Source organism: Leuciscus leuciscus, assembly GCF_965113295.1.
Source record: "Leuciscus leuciscus genome assembly, chromosome: 25".
NCBI lineage: Eukaryota > Metazoa > Chordata > Actinopteri > Cypriniformes > Leuciscidae > Leuciscus > Leuciscus leuciscus.
Genome location: NC_138724.1, coordinates 9,740,920 through 9,762,504, shown reverse-complemented (window position 1 = coordinate 9,762,504; position 21,585 = coordinate 9,740,920). Strand labels below are relative to the sequence as shown.

The following is a 21,585-nucleotide window of genomic DNA, read 5'->3' as shown; positions in this document are numbered from 1 at the left end:
ACAGTCATCTCCTTCAGCAGGTGGACAGAAGTTAAGTTACCAGGTCCATCCAGCGTAACCAGTTCTGCTTCTGCCAGTCCTAGCAGCTAGTGAATTTAGGGATTGTAGAGATGCAGATTAAAACGAGAATAAGAACATACAGGATGCTATTGCAAAAGTAAAAACATGATCCTTCTCTGTTATAATCCTGCCTTCACATGCTATTGGAATTATTGGAAATATGCGTTTCCTAGTCAGAAATTGGACATTTGACCTATTGTTGATTTGATTTTGTAAGTCACTTTGGATAAAAGTGTCTGCTAAATGATTAAATGTGAATGTAATGTAAATGCAACACTGGCCCAAAATGGCAAGTGATGATTCTGTCAAGTGGCCTACAACTTTCTCAAACTGTCCCGAGTCAGCAGGCCATTCTCATTGTTGAGCCCTGATTCAGTGACAGCTGAGTAATACCCTTATGGAAAAAAAAGTATACTTCAAGTATATTTTTAAGTATACTTTATGTAGTAAGTATACTAATATCTGTCACGGTCTGGGGTTGAGGAGATGAGGCAAGGACTCAAACGCAGAAGAAAAAGGCTTTTATTAACCAAAAAATAAAACAAAACAAACCCAGAGGGGAAGACTAGACTAGACTAGACTAGACGAGACTAGACTAAGAACACACAAGGTTAACCATACCACGTACAAATGGCAACAAATCAGCACAGGAGAATAAATAGGGAGCAAACAAGGCTGGTAATGAGGGAGGACAGGAGGACCAAATTAACCAATAATCAGGTAACAAGGTTGGCGTGGTTAGACAATCGACAGGAGAGCACATCGCACAAGGAAACACATGACAAGCCATGTGCTCACACCAAACATGACAAAACACAATCACATGGCCAGCAAAAAATTCACAAGCCATGTGCTCACACAAAATGAGACATGAACACGCAGCCAATGAGAACACTAATAAGCCACGTGTTCACACAAAACATGACAACATGAAAGCACACAGCTAGTAAAAAACAAGCTGTGTGCTACACAGCACAATACAAAACATGACATGAAAGCACATGGCCGATGTAAACACGAACCGCATGCTACACAGGACACAACAACACACGCAGACGGAAGAGCGTACAGCCCGAGCGAACGCAAAAGCTCATCCCGTGCGCTCACAACAGAAAACAAACACGCGGTGCATGGATGTCTATATCCCGACACAGAACCGAAACCAAACTAGACCGACGTGCCGGGATCCAAACACCATGCCCCGCACATGGAACAAGGCACGTAGACAAGTGAGTGCACGGCTCAAGCACGCTCGTAACCACGCACTCAGACACCAGGAGTGTCAGAGCTCTGTCACAAAACCAAGAATTGAACTAGACAGAAGTGACAGAACCCTGACAATATCAATGTACTAGAAGTATACTTGTAAGTGTACTGTTTCAGGACCATTTGGGACTAAATTGGCCCACTTTTTAGTGTATAAAAGTATACTTTTAAGTATACTTTAAGAGTAACAGTAGTAAACTTTGAGTACACAACTAGTTTACAACTAAGTTTTGCGTTTGTACTGCAACTATACTTTAAGTGAACTTAGGTATATTGATAGTTTACCAGTCAAAATACTTTTTTAGTTTAAATACAAAATTACAAGTATGCTTGTAATAACAAGCATACTTGTAATTTTTCTTTAAATGGGTCATGAACTGGATTATTTTATTATCTTATGTTTCCTGGGGTTTCCTACCCCTTTAAAGTAGCAGTCCGTAACTTTTGTTTTCAGAATTTACAAAATGTATATAATAAGTACATAATGAATCCATTTTCCAAACTATGTTTTTTGTCTTATCCTCAATGACTAAGGTACACGTATAATAAGTGTTTATATTCACTCTATTTTAGAATGGTTCGGGTCGCCACCACTGCATTAGCTCAGGCTATAATGTTCTTCCGCAAGACGCATGCAATTCTGTTTATTAACCGCTAAAGCACCTAAAGTTACAGACTGCAGCTTTAAGTAAGGGATAATGTACATCCAGCAGGTTGTTATCGAAGAATAAACCCTGACAGGTGTGCGTCGGGGTCTTGCATCAGCCTGAAGGGGTTTATTCCGAGATAACAGACTGGATCACATTATCCAGCTTATTACACAGCTACTTGCCATATAAGTAAATAATTAGACATGAAATATTGATCTGACTTTTCAAAAGTTGCTAAAACTTGCCAAATAAATGTTTAAATTAGCTACATTTGTTGCTAGGTGCTTTTTTTTTTAAAAAAGAAAAAAAGTTGCTAGGGTAGTCTGAAAAGTTGCTAAATCTAGCAACAAAATTGCCAAGTTGGCAACACTGGCTGTGTTAGTTAGTTGTTATTGGGGAATAACATACCACTGGATGGCGCGAATTGACCAATCAGAATCAAGTATTCCACAGAGCCCTGTAGTTTACTATTTATATATCTAAAGATTAAACACAACTACAAGCCAAGTATACTTAGAATACTTAATTATACTTTTAAGTATCTTGATCAAAAGATTGTGTACATGTAGGTATAGGCCAAATATACTTTTCTGTCAGTATAAGTCAAGTATTCTTAAGTGCAATTTTAAGTATATCTCTCAGAAGTACATCCAAAGTAGACTGAACGTATACTTTCTTATTTTTAGTTTAAAAGAAGTAGGCCTATACTAATATCACACTTGAATAAACTTCTTTTTCATAAGGGTACACACTGGATGAGTATAAAGTAAATAAATCTTAATTGTTAATTTTTCCATCATCCTTTTTTGCCACCTCCTGCTGTTCTGGTGAATATTTTTCTATTTTGTCTGGCCAGGTCAAATCATTGTCTTGTCTTTCACTCTCAATGCCCTGTCAGACATTTGTTGCTTTAGTAAATCGTAAAGAAATACTTAACACAATTAGTAAATGATGCTATAAAGAACTAGCTTGCTGATAGCAAATAGGCCTAGCACATCTCTTCCACACATTTATTAAAGCCAAATAAAAATACATATGACAACAGGAGAAATGTTTTGCATTTCTTCTCTTTGTTTTCATTTTGTGCTATTGAGTTCCCTGTGGAAATGCAGTAGACACACACAGCTCATCTTTGCTAGTTTTACTTGCAGTTGTGGAGGCAGTTGAGAGTATCTTTAGCCAGGTGTTCCATATCTGTGGCTTTTCCAAGGACATTATCTCAAACAAGGGCCCTCTAGTCCAGTGTTACCAACCCTGGTCCTGGAGTAACCCCAACTCTGAACATTTTGTATGTCTCCCTAATCAAACACACCTGATTCAACTCTTCAGCTCGTTAGTAGAGACTTCAAGAACTGAAATTGAAAAAACCTCAGTGTACCACCCCCAGACAGATGGCCTGGTAGGAACGCTTCAGTCAGACCCTCAAGCGAATGTTAAAACGGGTGGTGACTGAGGACGGACGTATGCTCTTTGGGATACGAGAAGTGCCCCAAGCTTCCACTGGCTTTACTCCGTTCGAGTTGCTGTTTGGACATCAACCATGCGGGCTGCTAGACATTGCCGAGGAGGCCTGGGAGCAACAAACTTCACCCCTCCGCTCGGTGGTTGAGCAGAGAGAGGTGTTGGAGAAATGAGAGAAAGAATTGAATGGATAATGGCTCTGGTCTAGAAACACCTGAATGAATCCCAGCGTTCCCAGCAGAGACTCTACGATTGGCCAGTCCAGTTAGGCTTAGGGTGACCAAGTGACCAGGTGACAAAGTCCTGGTCTTAGTACCCAGTGTGGCCTGTAAATTCCTGTCCTCCTGGCAGGGCCCGTACACCGCTGTTTGCGAGTTGGACCCATAAATTATAGGCTGCACCAGCCTGGGAGACGAAGCTGAATCCGCAGCTCAATCCACACCAACACAAGGGACTGGAAGCCCTGGTCTAAAGCTTCCGTGATGTGTTTTCCAACTGTCTGGGATGCACCTCCGTCCTGTCACATGACATCCAGACCCCCCATGGTGTCACAGTTCGGCAGCGGCCCTATCAAATTCCAGAATCTCGTCGGAAAGCCATTGAGGAGGAAGTAGAAAAAAATGCTCCAGGTAGGAGTCATCGAACCTTCCTTTAGCCCATGGCCCAGCCCGATTGGGCTTGTCCCTAAGCCTGATGGCACCTTTTAGTGGGATGTGACAAGATATTGCTTGCTCCCCCCTCGTCACCCCTGACAATGCTATTCATGGGGAACACCTGCCTATCCTAGGTGACGACGATGAGGCAATCACCCAAAGGGGGATATAAGCTCCAGCAAGGAAGAAGAAGGGAGAGCAGTTTGGACTCTAACTGGGTGCATGACGAACCCCTGCGTCTCTTTTCTTTGCCTAGAGCAGAGGTCTTCAATCCTGCTCCTGGAGGGCCACTGTCCTGCAGAGTTTAGTTCCAGCCTTCTTCAGCACACCTGCCTTTGAATATTCAAGCGATTCTGAAGAGCTTGATGAGCTGATTCAGGCGTGTTTGATTAGGGTTGGAACTAAACTCTGCAGGACAGTAGCCCTCCAGGAGCAGGATTGAAGACCTCTGGCCTAGAGAGTGACTGACTTCCCCTAGTGAATGTGGATCACCCAGCTAGTTGGCTAAGCTCCCCTCTCTTCACTGGGCAAGGAGGAACTACACTTCACACCATGGAACACTTCACCTGCACGAAACACAGAGACTGAGTTTGATTGCACCTAATTTTTCCCGGCTTGGAAAAATAAAGACGCCCTCCGGGGTGATGCTTCACAGCATTTTGTGTCTGTTCTCCTCTTTTCCCATAGTGGAGCGCTACAATACCTAATATCTTCCACAGAAACCAACCCATCCATGTCTAGACCTGAGGAAGACCTTGGATGTGCTTGTGGGGACACTTCTGCCATACCATTATTTTCCCCTCAGATGGCACTTGTTGTATGATCTAGTCCTTTTGACATAAAAATAAAATAACATCAGAGATTTACTAAAACTGATGAGTATTGCAAATAAAATATGTGGACAACTAAGATTTCAGCAATATTCAGAAAATATTGTACACAGGTTTCAATTTTTGGAATGTCGACATGTTCTACTGCTAAACATGTTTATGATTCGTAAAAAATATTTGTAAAAAAATATTTGTTGAAGTATTTATTGGAGTACGTTTTACAAGAAAATACTGTTTCAGTCTTTCTACTTCAAATTTTTTACATTTAATTCAATGCTTTATTTGACAAATCTTCGTAATTATTTGTTGGAGGCAGAAAAAGGGCTGTTGTGTGACCATGTTGTGTGACTTGGCATGTGGGAGATTCAAATTGAAAATAATTTCCTGCTTTGAGACATTTAAAATGTAGTTATATATTTAACCCAAATTAGTAAAAGTGTATTAAGTTATATAAGTTTTGGTACAGTTTTCTAATCTGAAAGGTAAGCAAAGAGAGAAGACTTTTATTTGTTTATATGCTTAGCTTGCACAAATCTTTAGCTTACATAGGAATAGCAATCATAAACCTTTAAAATGTTTAGCATTTCTTGTATTTTTATTCACTTATAATGGTTCTGACACTAGTACAGTGTTAGTAGATCAGTCGAATTACAAAAACATCTAGAAATGCAATTGGCAGTTTTCTTCCTCTAATCTTTTTTTCTTTTCTAGATGACAGTAATGCTGACTGTGCTTCTGCTGCTGATGGAAAGGTGAGACTGTAATGGCACATTATATAATTATGTAATCTTTGCGGTCTCCATCCCCTAACAAACCAAATGTCTTCACCCTACATGTGTGCAGCTGGTTCAGTCCATGGGTGCTGCGATCTACGGTGCTTTAGACTGGGGACTGGATGACAGTGAGGAACGGGAATTGAGCCCTCAGCTTGAACAGCTTATTGAGTTTATGGTCGGTGGTCAGGACTGCAGCGAATCTAAACATTGTGGCAGTAATGCAGCTAAAGACGAGGGCTACAGTGGCCAAGAGGAGGATGAAGAAGAGGAAGAAGAAGGCAAAGTGCATGGCATTCATACTGTTCATCAGGTGATGACACTTTGTTCCCGCCGACTGGCAAATCCAGCTTTGGCACCAGAGCACTACCAGGCAGTGTGTCGGGCGCTTTTCCTGGAGACCCTTGAGCTTCAGACCTTCCTCAGCAGGATAAGAGATGCCAAAGAGGTGAGAAGACATACTGATGGAACCATGGTGTCATGTCTGTGATCATATTTCTTGTTAAGAATATTTAATTTCATGCATCTTTAATAAAATATTTAACATTGAAATAAAAGTAGAAATTGTAGGGGGAAAAACACTCAGCCTAGATCAGTGGTTCTGAACTGCTTGGTCGCAAACCAAAAATTGTTTACACATCATTCATTTCTGATATCGTACAGTAGAGAAAAAACTATAAATAAAAGTTATAAAATGCAACTAAACATATGCATAGTCAAAATAGCTAAATAAAAAGCCTGATCTTTTAAAAGGGAGGAGAAAGTCTTTGATTTTGTTATCAAAGTTCTAGGGAAATTAGATAGATGACAGCAGGTACAGGTAGTATGACATGCTATCATCCTTGAAAATCATGAACAAAACTATGTAAGGTGTAAGTGTCATGATTGATACAAAGAGGCTTTAATCAACACAGGGAATACACAAAACAAAAGTTTATGACACTGAACATTGAACTGTGGGGCTAAGGGTTTACATACACAGAGAATGGTCAAACAAGGAACATGTGAGAACTAATTAGAATCCTAGAAAGAAATGAATGAGATGTCAGGCAAAGACAACTATGACTTGTAAACTATACAGAACATGATAATGAAACTATTAAACTAAACGACATGAAAATGAAATGATAACCCACCCCCCGGGAAGCGTGTCCTTGCAGAGCAAAAGACCAACAGAGATGGGAAGGAGGAGGTTCCGGAGGAGGACGAGGATCTAGAGACAAAGGTGACCGAGAGGGGCTGACAGATGAAAACACCAAGGTGGAGAGGATGGAGGGGGGAGCCAGGGAGGAGGCGATGGAGGGAGGAGCCAGAGGATGACCCAGAGCAGAGACGGGATGAAGGCCCATGGTAGATCTGATCGAGGGAGGAGCCCGGATAGAACCAAAGTCTTACTAACTGAGGTGACGATGGGATTAGTGGAGACCCAAGCGGAGCTGAGGAGACGTAGACCCAGGGTGACACGAAAGGCCTGGGGGCCAAGGTGGAGCTGCAGACGTGCATGGCCGAGGTGACGGAGCAGATGACTGGGAAGCCCAAGGCTGATCTGATCAGCAGGGTAGAGGCACCAAGGGAGGGGCCTAGGGGCTGAAGGGAGACAGCAGAGTTGAGGCAGAGGAACTAGATGACTTTGGCAGAGGAGAGGGAGAGGGAAGCTGGGTGGGACCATCTGCGACAAAGGAGATTTGGAGCTGGGCAGAACCAATAGCGACAAACTTGATTTGAAGCTAGGCAAAGCCAATGGAGATGAGGGTGACTCGGAGCTGGTCTGATTCAATGGTGACGAAGATGACTTGGGACTCGGCTGAACTGACAGAGACAAAGATGACTAAGGACTGGGCTGAACCAGGAGAGACGAAGACGACTTGGGACTGGGCTGAACCAGCAGAGACGAAGACGGCTTGGGACTAGGCTGAACCAGTGGTGACAATGGCGGAAATGGAAGGAAGGAGAAGCATGGCAGAGCCAGAAGGGTGAAGATTCAAGGCAAAGCTGAAGATCTGGAAGTCTAAAGCAAAGTCAGGGTGACGATGGACCTGCGAAGCCTGAGTGAAGACAGACCACGGTGAAGCCTCACGGAGGGATCCTCAGAACAAGACGGTGCTGACAAGCAGGGCAGATGCACAGAGGAGCCATGCAGAGGAGCTGGGCAGAGACAATGGTGACAAAGGAGACTTGGAGCTTCGCAAAGCCAATAGAGACAAGGGTGACTTGGAGCTGGTCTTATTCAATAGCGATGAAGACGACTTGGGACTGGGCTGAACCAGCAGAGACAAAGATGACTTGGGACTGGGCTGAACCAGCAGAGACAAAGACGACTTGGGACTGGACGGGACCAGCAGAGACTGTAGACCATACAACCTTACATCATCCAGCTCATCAAATAATATATTAGTGGGGACCCTCAGCAAAGACCACAAGAACCAAACAAGTCCTCTGCACAGACCTATGACCAGCCTCATGTCCATACTGGCGTGATGATTCCGATCTTCAAGCAAAAGGCTCGATCGCTCGCTGAGGCTGGTGTTGAAGAATACACAGATTGAGCAGTCGGAGTTATGAGTGAAACATGTCAGATCTATGAAGTCTCTTGTGTGATCCTCGAGGGAGCGATTCCACTTCATGAGGAGAAGCAGGCAGACTCTTTTCTTTCTTTCTTTCTTTCTTTCTTTCTTTCTTTCTTTCTTTCTTTCTTTCTTTCTTTCTTTCTTTCTTTCTTTCTTTCTTTCTTTCTTTCTTTCTTATTTTATTACTCGTTATGAGGGTTCGGTGTTCTGTCACAGGTGTTGTGTAGTTCAAATCTGAAGAACGACGCATGACACAGAATATCCGATACAAAGAGACTTTAATCAACACAGGGAATACACACAATGAACATTAATGACATTAACTGAGGGAGAACTCAATGTTAGAGAACTCATGACAATGAAACAAACTAAACAAGACATGATAATGAAACTAAACATAACATGACTGTTACAAAAAGAAAAAAACAGCTAAGACTTAGTGAGTACTCACACTAGGCATGGTTGCCTTGTACCGTGCCCTGACGCGATTGTCCCCCCTCCCCACTCGCCTGCTGGCCTGCACTCACATTTCACTTAATGTTCAGGGCCGGAGCACGGATACGTCATTTACGATGCAACTTTTTGTTTTGAAGAAAACAGGAAGAAAAGTGCTTTCGCTAATAGACTGCCTAAAAGATTTATCATTTATGCCACGCAGCGATTTCACTTGATTGTGCTGCACGCATCAGAAGATTACGAAGGCAGCTGACATTGATGGAGGAATTAGCAGCTTTACTGGCAAACTACAATTCCTGTTCATCATTAAGGTGAGAACCAGACCTGTTATCAACCTAAATATAATCGAATTAATTGAAATAATTCAAAAGTGTACTACCAAGTAGTAATAGAAGATGTTTGCTGTCGTAATGATTACAGTAGTGCACAAAAGAGTAGCAGCTGTTCTGTGCTCCGGTGCGGTTAGCGATCACTCTTCATGCGTACCGCGCCCAAGCCCAACTGAACCATGCTCTGGCTCACCTCTTCCAAGTGGGCCAGGGAACCACCTGGGCACGTTACGAAGCAATCACACTATTGAAATAAACCAGATTTTGGGGTCAAAACATGCTTTGGCACGGTTTAGATCGCCTAGTGTGAGTACACCCTTAAATACAATTTCACTTGGAATGAGGATAACATAGAGAACAGGAGAACATGATTCAGTTTTTAAAAGTAGATTTTTGGCTAGTCAAAGCATGAAAACATCGATATTAAAGGTGCTCTAAGCGATGTTGGGTGACGTCACTTCTTGTTGATGTTCGAAGTATTGTCAAACAAAACGGAGGCTAGCTTGACCCTCCCTCCTCCTCATCCCGTCCCCTCCTCCTCCCTTCCGTGCTTCCTGAAACAGGCTTTTCCGATATAAATTCGGGACTTTGCATGTTCCTTCTCCTTTTCCCTTCTTTGCTATTTGTTCATTGGAACGTCGTCTTTTTGGTCGTGTGTCGGCCATATCAAAATTCAAGAGAATATAATTCTAACATTAGTCGTTGTCGTTGTCTAGGACATCTCTCCTCTAGCTAACTTCCCTCTTCATGCTTCTCTCTCCTCCACTCCCCACCCCCCCTTCATATGCACGCGCACTAACCCCCCACCCCCAAATCATTCTTATCGGTTATTAGCTGGAACACTGTTTGTTATGTTTCGTGGTCCAGGCTGGGCCAGTTTGTTTTTGTTGCCGTTTGTGGAGCCTGGGCTGTCTACAGAGACCGCGTTATTTGACCGTGTGTTCAGGGGACAGGCAGCTAGCGGATAGTGAGGAGATGTTTGCTGTATGTGACAAAAAAAAAATTTCGCCCTAGAATACGCGTGACAACTTTGTAATGCCTGGACAATGCAAAAAATAATGCATGAAAGTTCCAATTTCACTCTGGCATTTATTACATAACTATTCATCTTATTCAGAATACGTGGGGTAATATAGAGTTTCAGTAATATTTTGTATTGTGTTTCAACCAGTCTATTGCAAGTAAATATTTTTTTCTGATCGATCTAACTGCATCTACCCAGTCATCATCAATATATTCATTACTGAGATCTTTCTCCCATGTACGCCATACATGATCAATCCCACTGTTATCCATTGAATAAAGAAGAACATAAACTTTTGAAATAAGGTGTGGCGTACCAGTCAATTTCAACAAAAAAATATCAATATCACCGAATACTTGAGGTTACCCGAATTTCAAAAATGCAGACTCTGGAGGTATCCCCAAAAACTATCGCTTTCAAGATCGAATTTGTCCTTTAGTTTGTTAATGTCATTAAGGTGTTATCTAGATATAAATCCCCAATCACTCTTATCCCCTTCCCATGCCATCTATGAAACATAGATTTTTGAATGCCAGGGAGAAAATCTCTATTTCCAATTAATGGTGTCACAGACTTGACAAAAAGCCCCTTCTCCATGCAAATTTAACAGTGTTGAAAAGAAAAGTGTTGCTTTAAAGTTTTTTCCCTTGCCAAATGAAATATGAAAAACTTCTTTCCAGATCAAAAATATTCTTCATGGGAAACATAGGAAAAGTGGTAACATTTGCATCGGATATAATATTCTGGGAAGGATGTTCATTTTTAATTCTTCCCATCCAAGATAAAGGAAGGTTAAACCAACGTTCCAAATCATCTTTTATACTTTTAATAAGAGGGGTTAAGTTTCCATAGCTCTGTTAGATCAGGTGACAGACAAATTCCAAGATATGTGAGGCCTGTTCTAGACAATTTAAAAGGACAATTTGACAGTGAGCTAGTAAAGTTACAAATCTCCCCCTAGGGGCATAACCTCTGATTTAACATAATTTATCTTATAAAAGTCTCCTGACATTGGAGAAAGACAGCCTTTGTTGAATAAAGCCTGTCTGGTTTTTAGCTGAGGGAGGAATGATTCAAGTCTTCTTGCTAAAAGCTTGGAGAGCAGCTTACAGTCTACATTTTACAGGCTCACATGTCTGTAAGAGCCACATTAGTCAGATGGTTTATTTCTTTCTGAATCAATGAAATATATGCTATGTTTAACGTAGCAGGTAGACAGCCCTTTTTAAACTAATCAATGTACATCTCTGTTAAAGGTTCTAAAATAAATGTACTCGTTTTTTTGTAGAACTCCTGGTCAAAACCATCAGAGCCCGGAGCCCTTCCACCTTTCAAAGACTTAATTGCCTCTAGCACTTCTTCCTTTGAGATGGGCTTATTCAGGTCTGCCTGTTTCTCCTCAGATAGGCTAGGGAGCTTGATTCGGTTTAAAAAGGAATTATATGAATCAACTGAGTACAACTTCTGATAAAACTGTCTCATAATAGTGTTAATTTGTTTTGAATCATGAGTTGTACTGCCCTTGCCATCTTTGAGTGATGAAATTCTGTATCAGAGATGATTCTGTATCAGGCTGCTTGTTGGTTTCCATAAAGAACACCCATTCTTTTTCAAGAAACTAACAAGGGTTACTAAGCAGCGATGATTGTAGTCGGCAGTGACGAGATGCAGGGTTAAGATAAGGTGGAGAGACAACTGCAGGGACTGAGTTATGATCAGATATAGCACATATGTCTATAGCACAGTTTTTTACTCTATCCATGAGCTGTCTGGACACAAACACATAGTCTATTCTAGAGGACACCTTATGCGGGTGTGAATAAAATGTAAAGTCTCTAACTTTAGAGTTTATGATTCTCCATGCATCCAGCAGGCCCAAATCTGGTTTGTGTCATCATCATTCTAAAGTCGTGTTCTTTATTTCTTTGTGCTTATGTCTGTTCTGCTGTATTCTGCCCTGATGCCTTGTCATCATTGTTATCCCCTCCTTGTTGCATGTGTACATTGTTAGGCTGGACTCACATATCGCGTCTTTTGCGCGCTCAAGTTCATTATTTCAAATGTAGGCGCGCGGTATGCGCGCTCATAATGGAAGCGACGCGGTCGCGGTGCGACGCGCTCATTTTTTCCATGCGCGTCCGCGCCGCATCGAGATAAAAACATCTCAACTTCTCAGAATGCCGCAAGCGCACCGTAGGTCACGTGACAAGAACATAACACTGTAAACTGCTGCACTAGTTACTAAAAAATATTTTTACTAAAGATATTAATGCTCACAACTGATTCATTGTTAAATCCATCATTGTTTATACAGAATTGTTCTATATTCTATATATAAATGTGTATGTGTTTGCTATTTCTGGCGTTTTATGACCACTTCAGTTATAGTCTAACCTCAGACAAATGCAGAGCCGTTGCGCAGGAGAGATGGTTTCACGGCAAAAGCTCTGTTTACTGATGCTCGGGCCAACTTTTCTTAAAATATAATCAAAGTGGTCCTGGTCCACTCTGAAATAGGCTTTGAACCGTTCATTGTCCAGGCGGAGCTCCTGGATCAGCTGGTGAAATTACCCATGTTTTTTGCGTTGTTGGAGTATCGGGTGCACCCACACACTGCAGCGTTTTTTACTTTTCTTAGAAAATAAATCTCGTAACAGAGTTACAGCAAGGGTTTTTCTGTGGTGGAAATCCATTTCTGAAATGTCCTTGCTGTAACGGAGAGCGCAGCTGATGGTTGCTTAGCAACGATAGACGCCTCCGGAGCGCAACCGCGTCCTAGCACTTTTGAAAAAGGAGAACGCAACGCGCCTAGCGTTTTCTACGCGTTTTTAGGCACTGGAAAGGCGCTATATAAATAAATTGTATTATTATTATTAATACATTTATTTAATGCTGAATATAATACTAATACATTTGCACATTTATGTACTTAATATAAAAACCCTGCAATTGTACTTTTGATATACTAAATTGGTATACTTAAAGTCTGCTAAGTTGGAACAACTAATTTTGCACTTAATGTACTTAAGTTATCCGGAAAAAATGCTGAAGTTAGACTAAAAATATTCTTAAGTCTATTTGATTGTGCTAAAGTGGAACTATTGCAAGTATACTTTAGGTACACTTTAAATATCTTGCATTTAAAGACTAATATTAACAGAGATCATACTATACTTCAGAGATGGGCACTCGATTCGCATTTTAATAGACTTCAGACTTGACTAGGACTCGACCTGAATTGACTTGAGACTTGACTCGGACTCGACCAAAGGACTCGTGAGTATTTAAAAAATGACTCAAGTCTTTAATACTTATATACTGATATAATAAAAAAAAATAATTTGTCATTTATTTGAATGGTTTTATAATAACTGCGTCACATATATTTCCCTACGTGTCGCGGTAGTTCGGACTTCGGACCCTTGTATGGAAGTAAAATAATGTCAAATGTTTTTTAAATAAAAAGCCTGTTGAATTGCACTACTTGAAAAAAAATAGGCATTGCATTAACCATGCTTGCATTTTAATGCATTGTATTTTTAGGGCTTGCATTTTTATGGGCTGAAATTCAACATGGTTGAATATTTAAGCTGTGAATATTTCAATTAAAAACATTTCAAACACCTTTTCATTATTAAAAATTCAATAATCCATATTCACCTTTCATATTTCACTTCCAAAATATTCAAACTGTTTAAAAATACAACCAATAATATTCAACAGGCAATTTTCGGTCCATTTTATTTCGCTTTGCAAATTCGCTTCCACAAATTCAGTGGTTCAAATTCGACAGTAAACTCAACATTGACATCCAGGAACTGCAGGAAAAGCAGTAGATTGCCGAGCATACTCTCCATCTGCTGTTAGTCGACCTCACCATCAGATGGTGCAAAAGCGCTTGTTGTTGACGAAGACATTCATTCATAAAATGAAAATGATTATCTGTGTCAGTATATGCGGAAAAGATGATAAACACACAAAAGCTGTGTTTATGTTTCATTCAATAACTTCATTGTTACTTTCCCTGTGTAGCCTACATGTCATCAGCTTTCTCTACTATGAACAGGATTATAATCGGTTTCCCTCATTACCTCATACTCAAGGATTCCCCTTCCGTTGGGACAAAACGCTTAACATAGCTTAATGGACTAATACAGTGATATGAAAGACCAATCTTGCACCTTATTAGGGAAGTAGGCTGTAGGCTACTATATAGGCTACAGGCAAGCAGATGGACTCAGAATATGAACTTAACGCGCAAAGTTTCATGCTGAGCGTTTCGTGATATCTGGCATAAAACACTTGATCAATTAATACTAACACTTTCTCTTCTATTCTATTCTTTTTTTTTTCTCTCTCTCTCTCTCTCTCTCTCTCTCTCTCTCTCTCTCTCTCTCTCTCTCTCTATATATATATATATAGTATGCCTATGTGTATTGCATTAGCTTAAACTGTCATAGCACTTGCATATTGTTGTCCTATTGTTAGTTTAACTGTAAATCGCTTTGTATAAAAGCGTCTGCTAAATGACTAAATGTAAAATTGGCTTGACATTAGACATTCGCACATTCGTCTCTAAAGTTGCATACAACATTGGAATACACGTTTCTAACTTCAATAGCAAACTTAAATTTATTTGAATAAATATCAAAAATCCAAAGGGTGCGCATTATGCCTGACACTACATGAACACTTTACAGTTGGTTTTATGACTGTAAGTCGTTCTATTCAAATGCTATCGGAGTTAGAAACGTGTATACCAAAGTCGTATACACTTTAGAGACGGTCCCTAAATGTGCGAATGTCCAACATCAAGCCATCTTTATGCCAGTCTATCACTGGGAAACGCTCAGCTTTGCGCGTTATTCTGAGTCCATCTGCTTGCCTGCGAGTTTGGTCTTTTATATCACTGTAGTCCATTAAGCTACGTTAAGCGTTGTATATGTCCAGCAGGGGAATCCTGAAGTATTGAGGGAAACCCTAATAGCCTGCATGCAGCACATCGCCACAATATAAAGTTAAGGCAACTAAACAACCAAGAGAAATATATGTCAACCTCAAAAATGTTACATTGGATCTGTACATCCACATCGGGGAATAACATTATAATCTCGTTTACGGTAGAGAAAGATGCATGTAGGCTACACAGGAAAAGTAACCGTGAAGACACTGAATTTAACATAAAACAGCCGTAATAATAATCACAAATACACTTACATTGCTGTAAATGAGTTTTATGAATTAATGACTTGCTCTAATTTCGCTGGTCTTCGTCAACAACACGTGCTTTTGCACCCCCTGCTGGTGAGGTCGACTAACAGCAGATGGAGAGTATGCTCGGCAATCTACTGCTTTTCCTGCAGTTCCTGGACGTCGATGTTGAATTTACTGTCGAATTTGAACCACTGAATTTGTGGAAGCGAATTTGCAAAGCGAAATAAAATGGACCGAAAATTGCCTGTTGAATATTATTGGTAGTATTTTTAAACAGTTTGAATATTTTGGAAGTGAAATATGAAAGGTGAATATGTATTATTGATTTTTTAATAATGAAAAGGTGTTTGAAATGTTTTTAATTGAAATATTCACAGCTTAAATATTCAACCATGTTGAATTTCAGCCCATTAAAATGCAAGCCCTAAAAATACAATGCATTAAAATGCAAGCATGGTTAATGCAATGCCTATTTTTTTCCAAGTAGTGCAATTCAACAGGCTTTTTATTTCAAAAACATTTGACATTATTTTACTTCCATACCCTTGTCTATTGCGCGTAAACTCCGAAGACTTCAGACTTGACTCGGACTCCAGTGATAAAGACTTCAGGCTTGACTTAGACTCCAGATGAAAGACTTGTGAACATCTCTGCTATACTTATACTAATAGAAGTTAGTTATTAAACACATTTTAAATCTTAATATTAAGAAGTGTGCATTGTGCAATAAAGAAGTACTTAAAATGTCGGCGCCAATGGCCTCGTGATCAGTGCGCCGACATGTAGCGCCTTTGCGCTCGGGCGGCCTGAGTTCGAGTCCCGGCTCGTGGACCTTTCCCGATCCCATCCCCCGTCTCTCTCCCACCTCGTTTCCTGTCATCTCTCTACTGTCCCGTCACAATAAAAATGAAAATCACCCCCCCAAAAAAAAAAAAAAAAAAAAGAAGTACTTCAAATAAAGTGTCATTATATTGATATCAGTAAGTCTCAAGCGATATGTCAGTCAAAATGACCCAGGGCAGAGCTTGCTAGGGAGACCGCAGCTTCACTGCGTCTGCCCACAAGGAAGGGGGCAGACCAAAGCAATCCTGTCCCACCATCCGAACACCTGGCCTTAAGCTCTCAGGTGTAACCTAACCAAAGGAAGCATAGAATAAGCCTCCCGTCCTCAGGACTTGAGAGGCCTCAGGAGAGAGACATGCTCTACTCTACCTAAGAAAAACCGCAAAAGTGCTTTCGGGAAGCCTAGTGAGAGAATACTTGAGAATGGAGCACCTATAGCGGCATCCATATCATCCTGCTCTCTATTACTTACCAGCCAAAAGGGTGTCGTCCTTGACGACATCCCACCTCCATAAAGAGCCACGAAGAAAGAGGGTTGCCATGGCAATAATAACCACTTCTTTCTCAAAGAACTCCATTACCGAAAGACTTGCAAGGGACATTTCACCTGTTAGCCAAGTGGCCCTGTTGGCTAGTGGTTAAACAGCCCTATGGTTCTAGTGAGGAAATGTAGATTCTTCCTCTGCCAAAGTACTGGCAGAGAGTGGGAACGATGGCAACGATGTTGGCAACGATGGCAACGATGTTCACCTTTTATGCTCTGTCCCTCCATTGCTCCTCGTGAACTGCCAGGAAACCATATTGACATAGCACCATCACTATGTCCACACTATCACCTCCAGACTAAGCTGGAGGGGCAACAGATGAGGGAGTGAGATGCTGGTTGTTTCCATGCCCATTCTCCTCTCCTGTATAGCCCATTGATATATGATTACATGGGTAAGCAAAATGAATGCAACCTCCATATCTATTTGAATCGGAGGGGCTGACATATAGGAAAGCTGGATGCTGTTAGTGGTCATAGATAATGTCAGCTTTTCAGAGTTGGTTTTCTTAGGCACTCTGATCTCCTTTGTCAGTGTATTTTTGGCCTGATTATACAAGACTATACTTCTGTAGGCATCTTCTTTGGCATGATGAAGCTGTCTGAGTTTTGCTGTGAACCATGGATTTTTATTGTTGTATGTTAAATGAGTTCTGGTAAGAATGCACATATCCTCACAGAAAGTGATATATGATGTTACAGAATCTGTGAGCTAATCCAGATATGTCAGCAGCTTTAAAAACACTCCAATCGGTACACTTTAAACAGGCTTGTAATGCCCACTCTGTTTAGTTGGTCCATCTCTTCACAGTCCTTACTACAGCTTTAGATGATTTAAGTTTCTGTCTGTAGGATGGTATAAGATGAATCAGACAGTTATTAGAGAGCCCTAAAGCTGCACGTGTAACGCAAGAGTGATATGCATCCTTTATTGTGGTGTAACAGGTCAAGTCAAGTATATTACTGTCTCTGGTAGGACACGTGATATAACGTGCTGTCTGTATTTTGGCAGTTCACAGGAGAGAGTTGCTTTATTAAAGTCCCCGGGAATGATTATAACAGAGTCCGGGTATTGTTGCTCCGTGTCTATGATCTGATCATCCAACTGTTGCAGCGCTGCATTCACACACGCTTGAATGAACAAGGAATGAACAAGGAAAATTCCCACGGGGAATAGAAAGGCTTGCAGTTGATTAAGAGCGTTTCTAGATCGGGACAGCTCATCTTCTTCAACGCTGAAATCTGTCCACCACCTTTTTCTGATGTAGAAACATCTTCCACCGCCTCTTGATTTCCCAGCTGATTCCCCTCTGAAAAGCTGGAAGCCCAGCAGATGTAATGCAGTTTCCGGGATGGCTTTGTTCAGACAGGTTTCTGTGGAACAGAGCAGTAGAGTTAGAAAATTCCATATTTGTTCATATCCATTGCATTGGAGTGCTTGACTGCATGGTGCACCGACTCAATTCCCACGCTTTCGCGTCTTAGAATGCTTTAGCAATTCCGCTCCAAATATACAAACAAATGGCTTCCTGAAGACAAAGAAGCTGATGACGTTTTCTCTAGGTGCTCTTTTGTAGCCTATTGGCGTGCCTGTGCCATCACCTGACTATGGTAGTGTTATATTACAAATTTATAAAATGTTACATCTAGGTTCCAGTACAATAGGATATAAACTGAGAAAGTTCTGTACACTGTGTTTTACATTTTGAGGCATAGATGATGAGATTCAAAGAAGATTAAGTCAAGCAACCCAGGTGTCTGACATTAACCTTTTGTCTTTATGCACCTCCTGAACAGTGTCATTGTCCCAAGTGAAGCTATGATAATGTGAAGGTATGGGTAATACTGTCAGGCTGATTGGATTAGCATCTATGCATTTGAATGACACTGTTATGCTGTTGAGATCAGGTAACGAGCTGACTCCTGTACTTCATTTACATGCCACCTCTATTTAAATCCCTCCCCCTTGAAAGGTATATAAACTACAATGTAAAGTCCCAATAGTTAGACTTGATGACTGCAGCTACGACAGCTCGTGTTCTCAATAAAGAATCCTGCTGAAGATACAACCAAGTCTCCTGGTCTTCGCTTCTGAGTTTCCTACCGTAGCCAATCAAGACTGCCATGCATTCACACGTGGTTCCGACACTGGCTCACACGAAACTAGTTCTCATAGCATCAACTCATAGCATCTCATAGCAATGACACAGCGCCACAGTCCCACTTCAAAAGGGAACTAGGTTAAACATTTTCAAGAAAGTAAAATGGGTTTTAACATTGATCATTTAAATTGCTCCAAATTCATATATTATTGGTCATTTTATTTGAATGTGTTTAATTTGAATTGCAAATACTTGTAAATGGTTACTATCGTGGTGCATGTGTGTTTTTTAGATGCTGTTCCAACAGGGATCTGCAAAGTCAAGGGACTGTTGCTGGTCCCATAGCACCATGATTTATTTGAACTACAGGAGTATTGGTATTTATAAAAATATGATATTCATATTATTCATTTGCGCCAAATATCTGCCAACACTATACTAAGATTAAGGTTATGGTTTAGGAGGTAATATTTGTTTCAGTGGTGTGCAGTCAGTCACCCCTGTGATTGAAATGACTTTAGAATTAGCTGCGGGCGGGGTTTGTTTGCTTGAGGATAAAAACATGCTTTTACGTCACATAAAACACCACATTACATAGTTTGTGTGAAAATGTAATATTCAAAGCTTTATACCCTCCTCTCTAATGTTCTGATAAGTATCTGATATTTTCCTGTAGATGCTGAAGAAGATCAGAACAGAGGAACCTCTGGAGGAAAATTCCACCACTGAGCTTGATGCTCTTCAACACACTGACTGGGTAAAAGATGTGCTTATTAGAACAGTAGATGAAATGGTAGTTTCATTTACTCATATTTGTCTTTGTGATGTCCAGCAGTGCATGAGCTATGGTTCATGTAATAATGGAAACTGTGTGTGTTTGTCTTTTGTTCATTTAGACTCGGCTGTGGGTGCAGCTAATGAAGGAGTTGAGGCAGGGTGTGAAGCTCAAGAAGGTGGAGGAACAGCCGTTTAACTCTCTTCCTACGGAGTTCAGCCTCACGCCCTTCGAGATGCTCATGCAAGATATTCGTTCACGCAAATATAAACTTCGCAAAGTTGTAGTGAGTCCATTCTAACTATGCTTACTCATGCTGAGGGCAGTGAGGTTGCTGTAGTAAGCACATTTTAAGTGGTTTATCCCTGAATTAATCTTATCCTAACTCGGTAAGTCGACTATATTATGCGTGAGATTATGGCTTTGGAAAGACTTTTCAGCTGATGCAGCATGACAGTGATTAACCATTGTTTTTATATTTGATAATAACTATAATATCATGAATCTATGCCTCTTTTTCTTTTGCAGGTAGATGGAAATATTCCCACGTGTGTTAAACGAAATGCTCATGAGATGATTTTGGACTTTATCAGATCAAGACCCCCTCTTAAACCAGTTAGTCGCTGATAATATCTTGTAACTAATGTGCAATAACACCATGTCCTAACCAGACACAATACAAATACAATTTCTTACACTGTTATTCTAACTAACACTTTTTAGTTAACTTTACTTAAATTTCTTAACTTAATTGTAAAATTCTATATTAATATGTACTATTCACATACTATTCCATGATTACTCAGAAAACCCAAGTTCAGAATAATTGATTGGTTTGAGTGCCATTTTGTCAAGCAAAAAATAAATAAATGTTGAGGCGGGGCAATTCTTAATAGACTTTTTACGTATTTCCTCTACTTCTGCCAATATCTTTCCCTAGTTGCATTCACTCATTTCCCAAAGTCATCTTGAATATTGAACTGAAAAATTTGTGGGAACCACATAAGCTGACTTCATAAATTGATGTTGATTTTCCTAAACTGTTTTTGTTTTTAGTGTTCCCTTTGGTTGGGCACTTGGAACTTCATTTATATTATTGTAATTATATTCCTATTGATGCAGTGATGAAACAAGAAATCACAGTTATTTGGTTTCAAAGGAAGGGAATACAATTTGTATTAATTGTATGCAATGCACTCTGGGAGTTATTCTGAGTAGCCATAGTAGGTCAAGAGTAAATCTAAAGTAAATTATCAAATACTCTCTACAGTTCTTTTTAGAACGTTTTAGAACTCTTGTGTAAGTGAACTATACTTACTAAGCATTTGTCAGTACAACATAACTTCCTATTTCACTTATTTTTTTAGGGCAATCGGTTTGCATGCTTAAGTCTAGCTAATTATAATTTACAGTGTACTAGTCACAATCACAACAAGCAGCAGGATACTTTGTTTTGTCAGCTGGTTTCTAATTTTACGGTCTTGCACTGGGTAACATCCATCGTTCCTCTCCACATAACTGTTTATTCGAACAGTGACCCCACCCACTTTTTCAGCAGCCCTTGTTTCAGAAGTAATTTTCACATTAAGTTTCTCCATTGGCATAAAAAAAAAAAAAACTTCTATAAAGAATTCTATTTCATGTACCAAACCAACCAGCTTCGAGATTTTTTTTTGAGCAAAAACATTTACTGAAAATATAATTTATAAGATTTACTTGTACTTGATGAGCTGCAATGAGCAAATGAATGTAATCAAATAAAAAATGTAAGTACAAAAGTACATGACTAAACGATTGACAATATGTCAGTATGGCAAGTGCAACATATTCACATAATATAAATGTAGAAGTAGTGAAGAGATATTATAAGACGACTTTAATTATGTTATTTTAACTTTAATTATATTGCTTGACAGGAGTGAGACATTCTTGTGCTGTGATTTCCGTTTTCATGGTAACTGCGACTTATATGATTGATCTCTCTTCATGATTATGGGTAGTTCTGTTTTTAACTCTGAATTTTTAAATGTTAATTTGG

At 40.2% G+C, this 21,585-nt stretch overlaps 1 protein-coding gene across 1 annotated transcript in view; it reads left to right on the top strand.

Moving 5' to 3' along the window:
- spire2 (spire-type actin nucleation factor 2) overlaps window positions 1-21,585 on the top strand; it is a 62,200-nt gene that overhangs the window by 20,512 nt on the left and 20,103 nt on the right. The window contains exons 2-6 of the mRNA XM_082160446.1: window positions 5,632-5,672; window positions 5,764-6,141; window positions 19,449-19,529; window positions 19,669-19,833; window positions 20,076-20,162. Coding sequence (XP_082016572.1) covers window positions 5,632-5,672; window positions 5,764-6,141; window positions 19,449-19,529; window positions 19,669-19,833; window positions 20,076-20,162 — 752 coding nt within the window. The remainder of the gene's footprint in view (window positions 1-5,631; window positions 5,673-5,763; window positions 6,142-19,448; window positions 19,530-19,668; window positions 19,834-20,075; window positions 20,163-21,585) is intronic.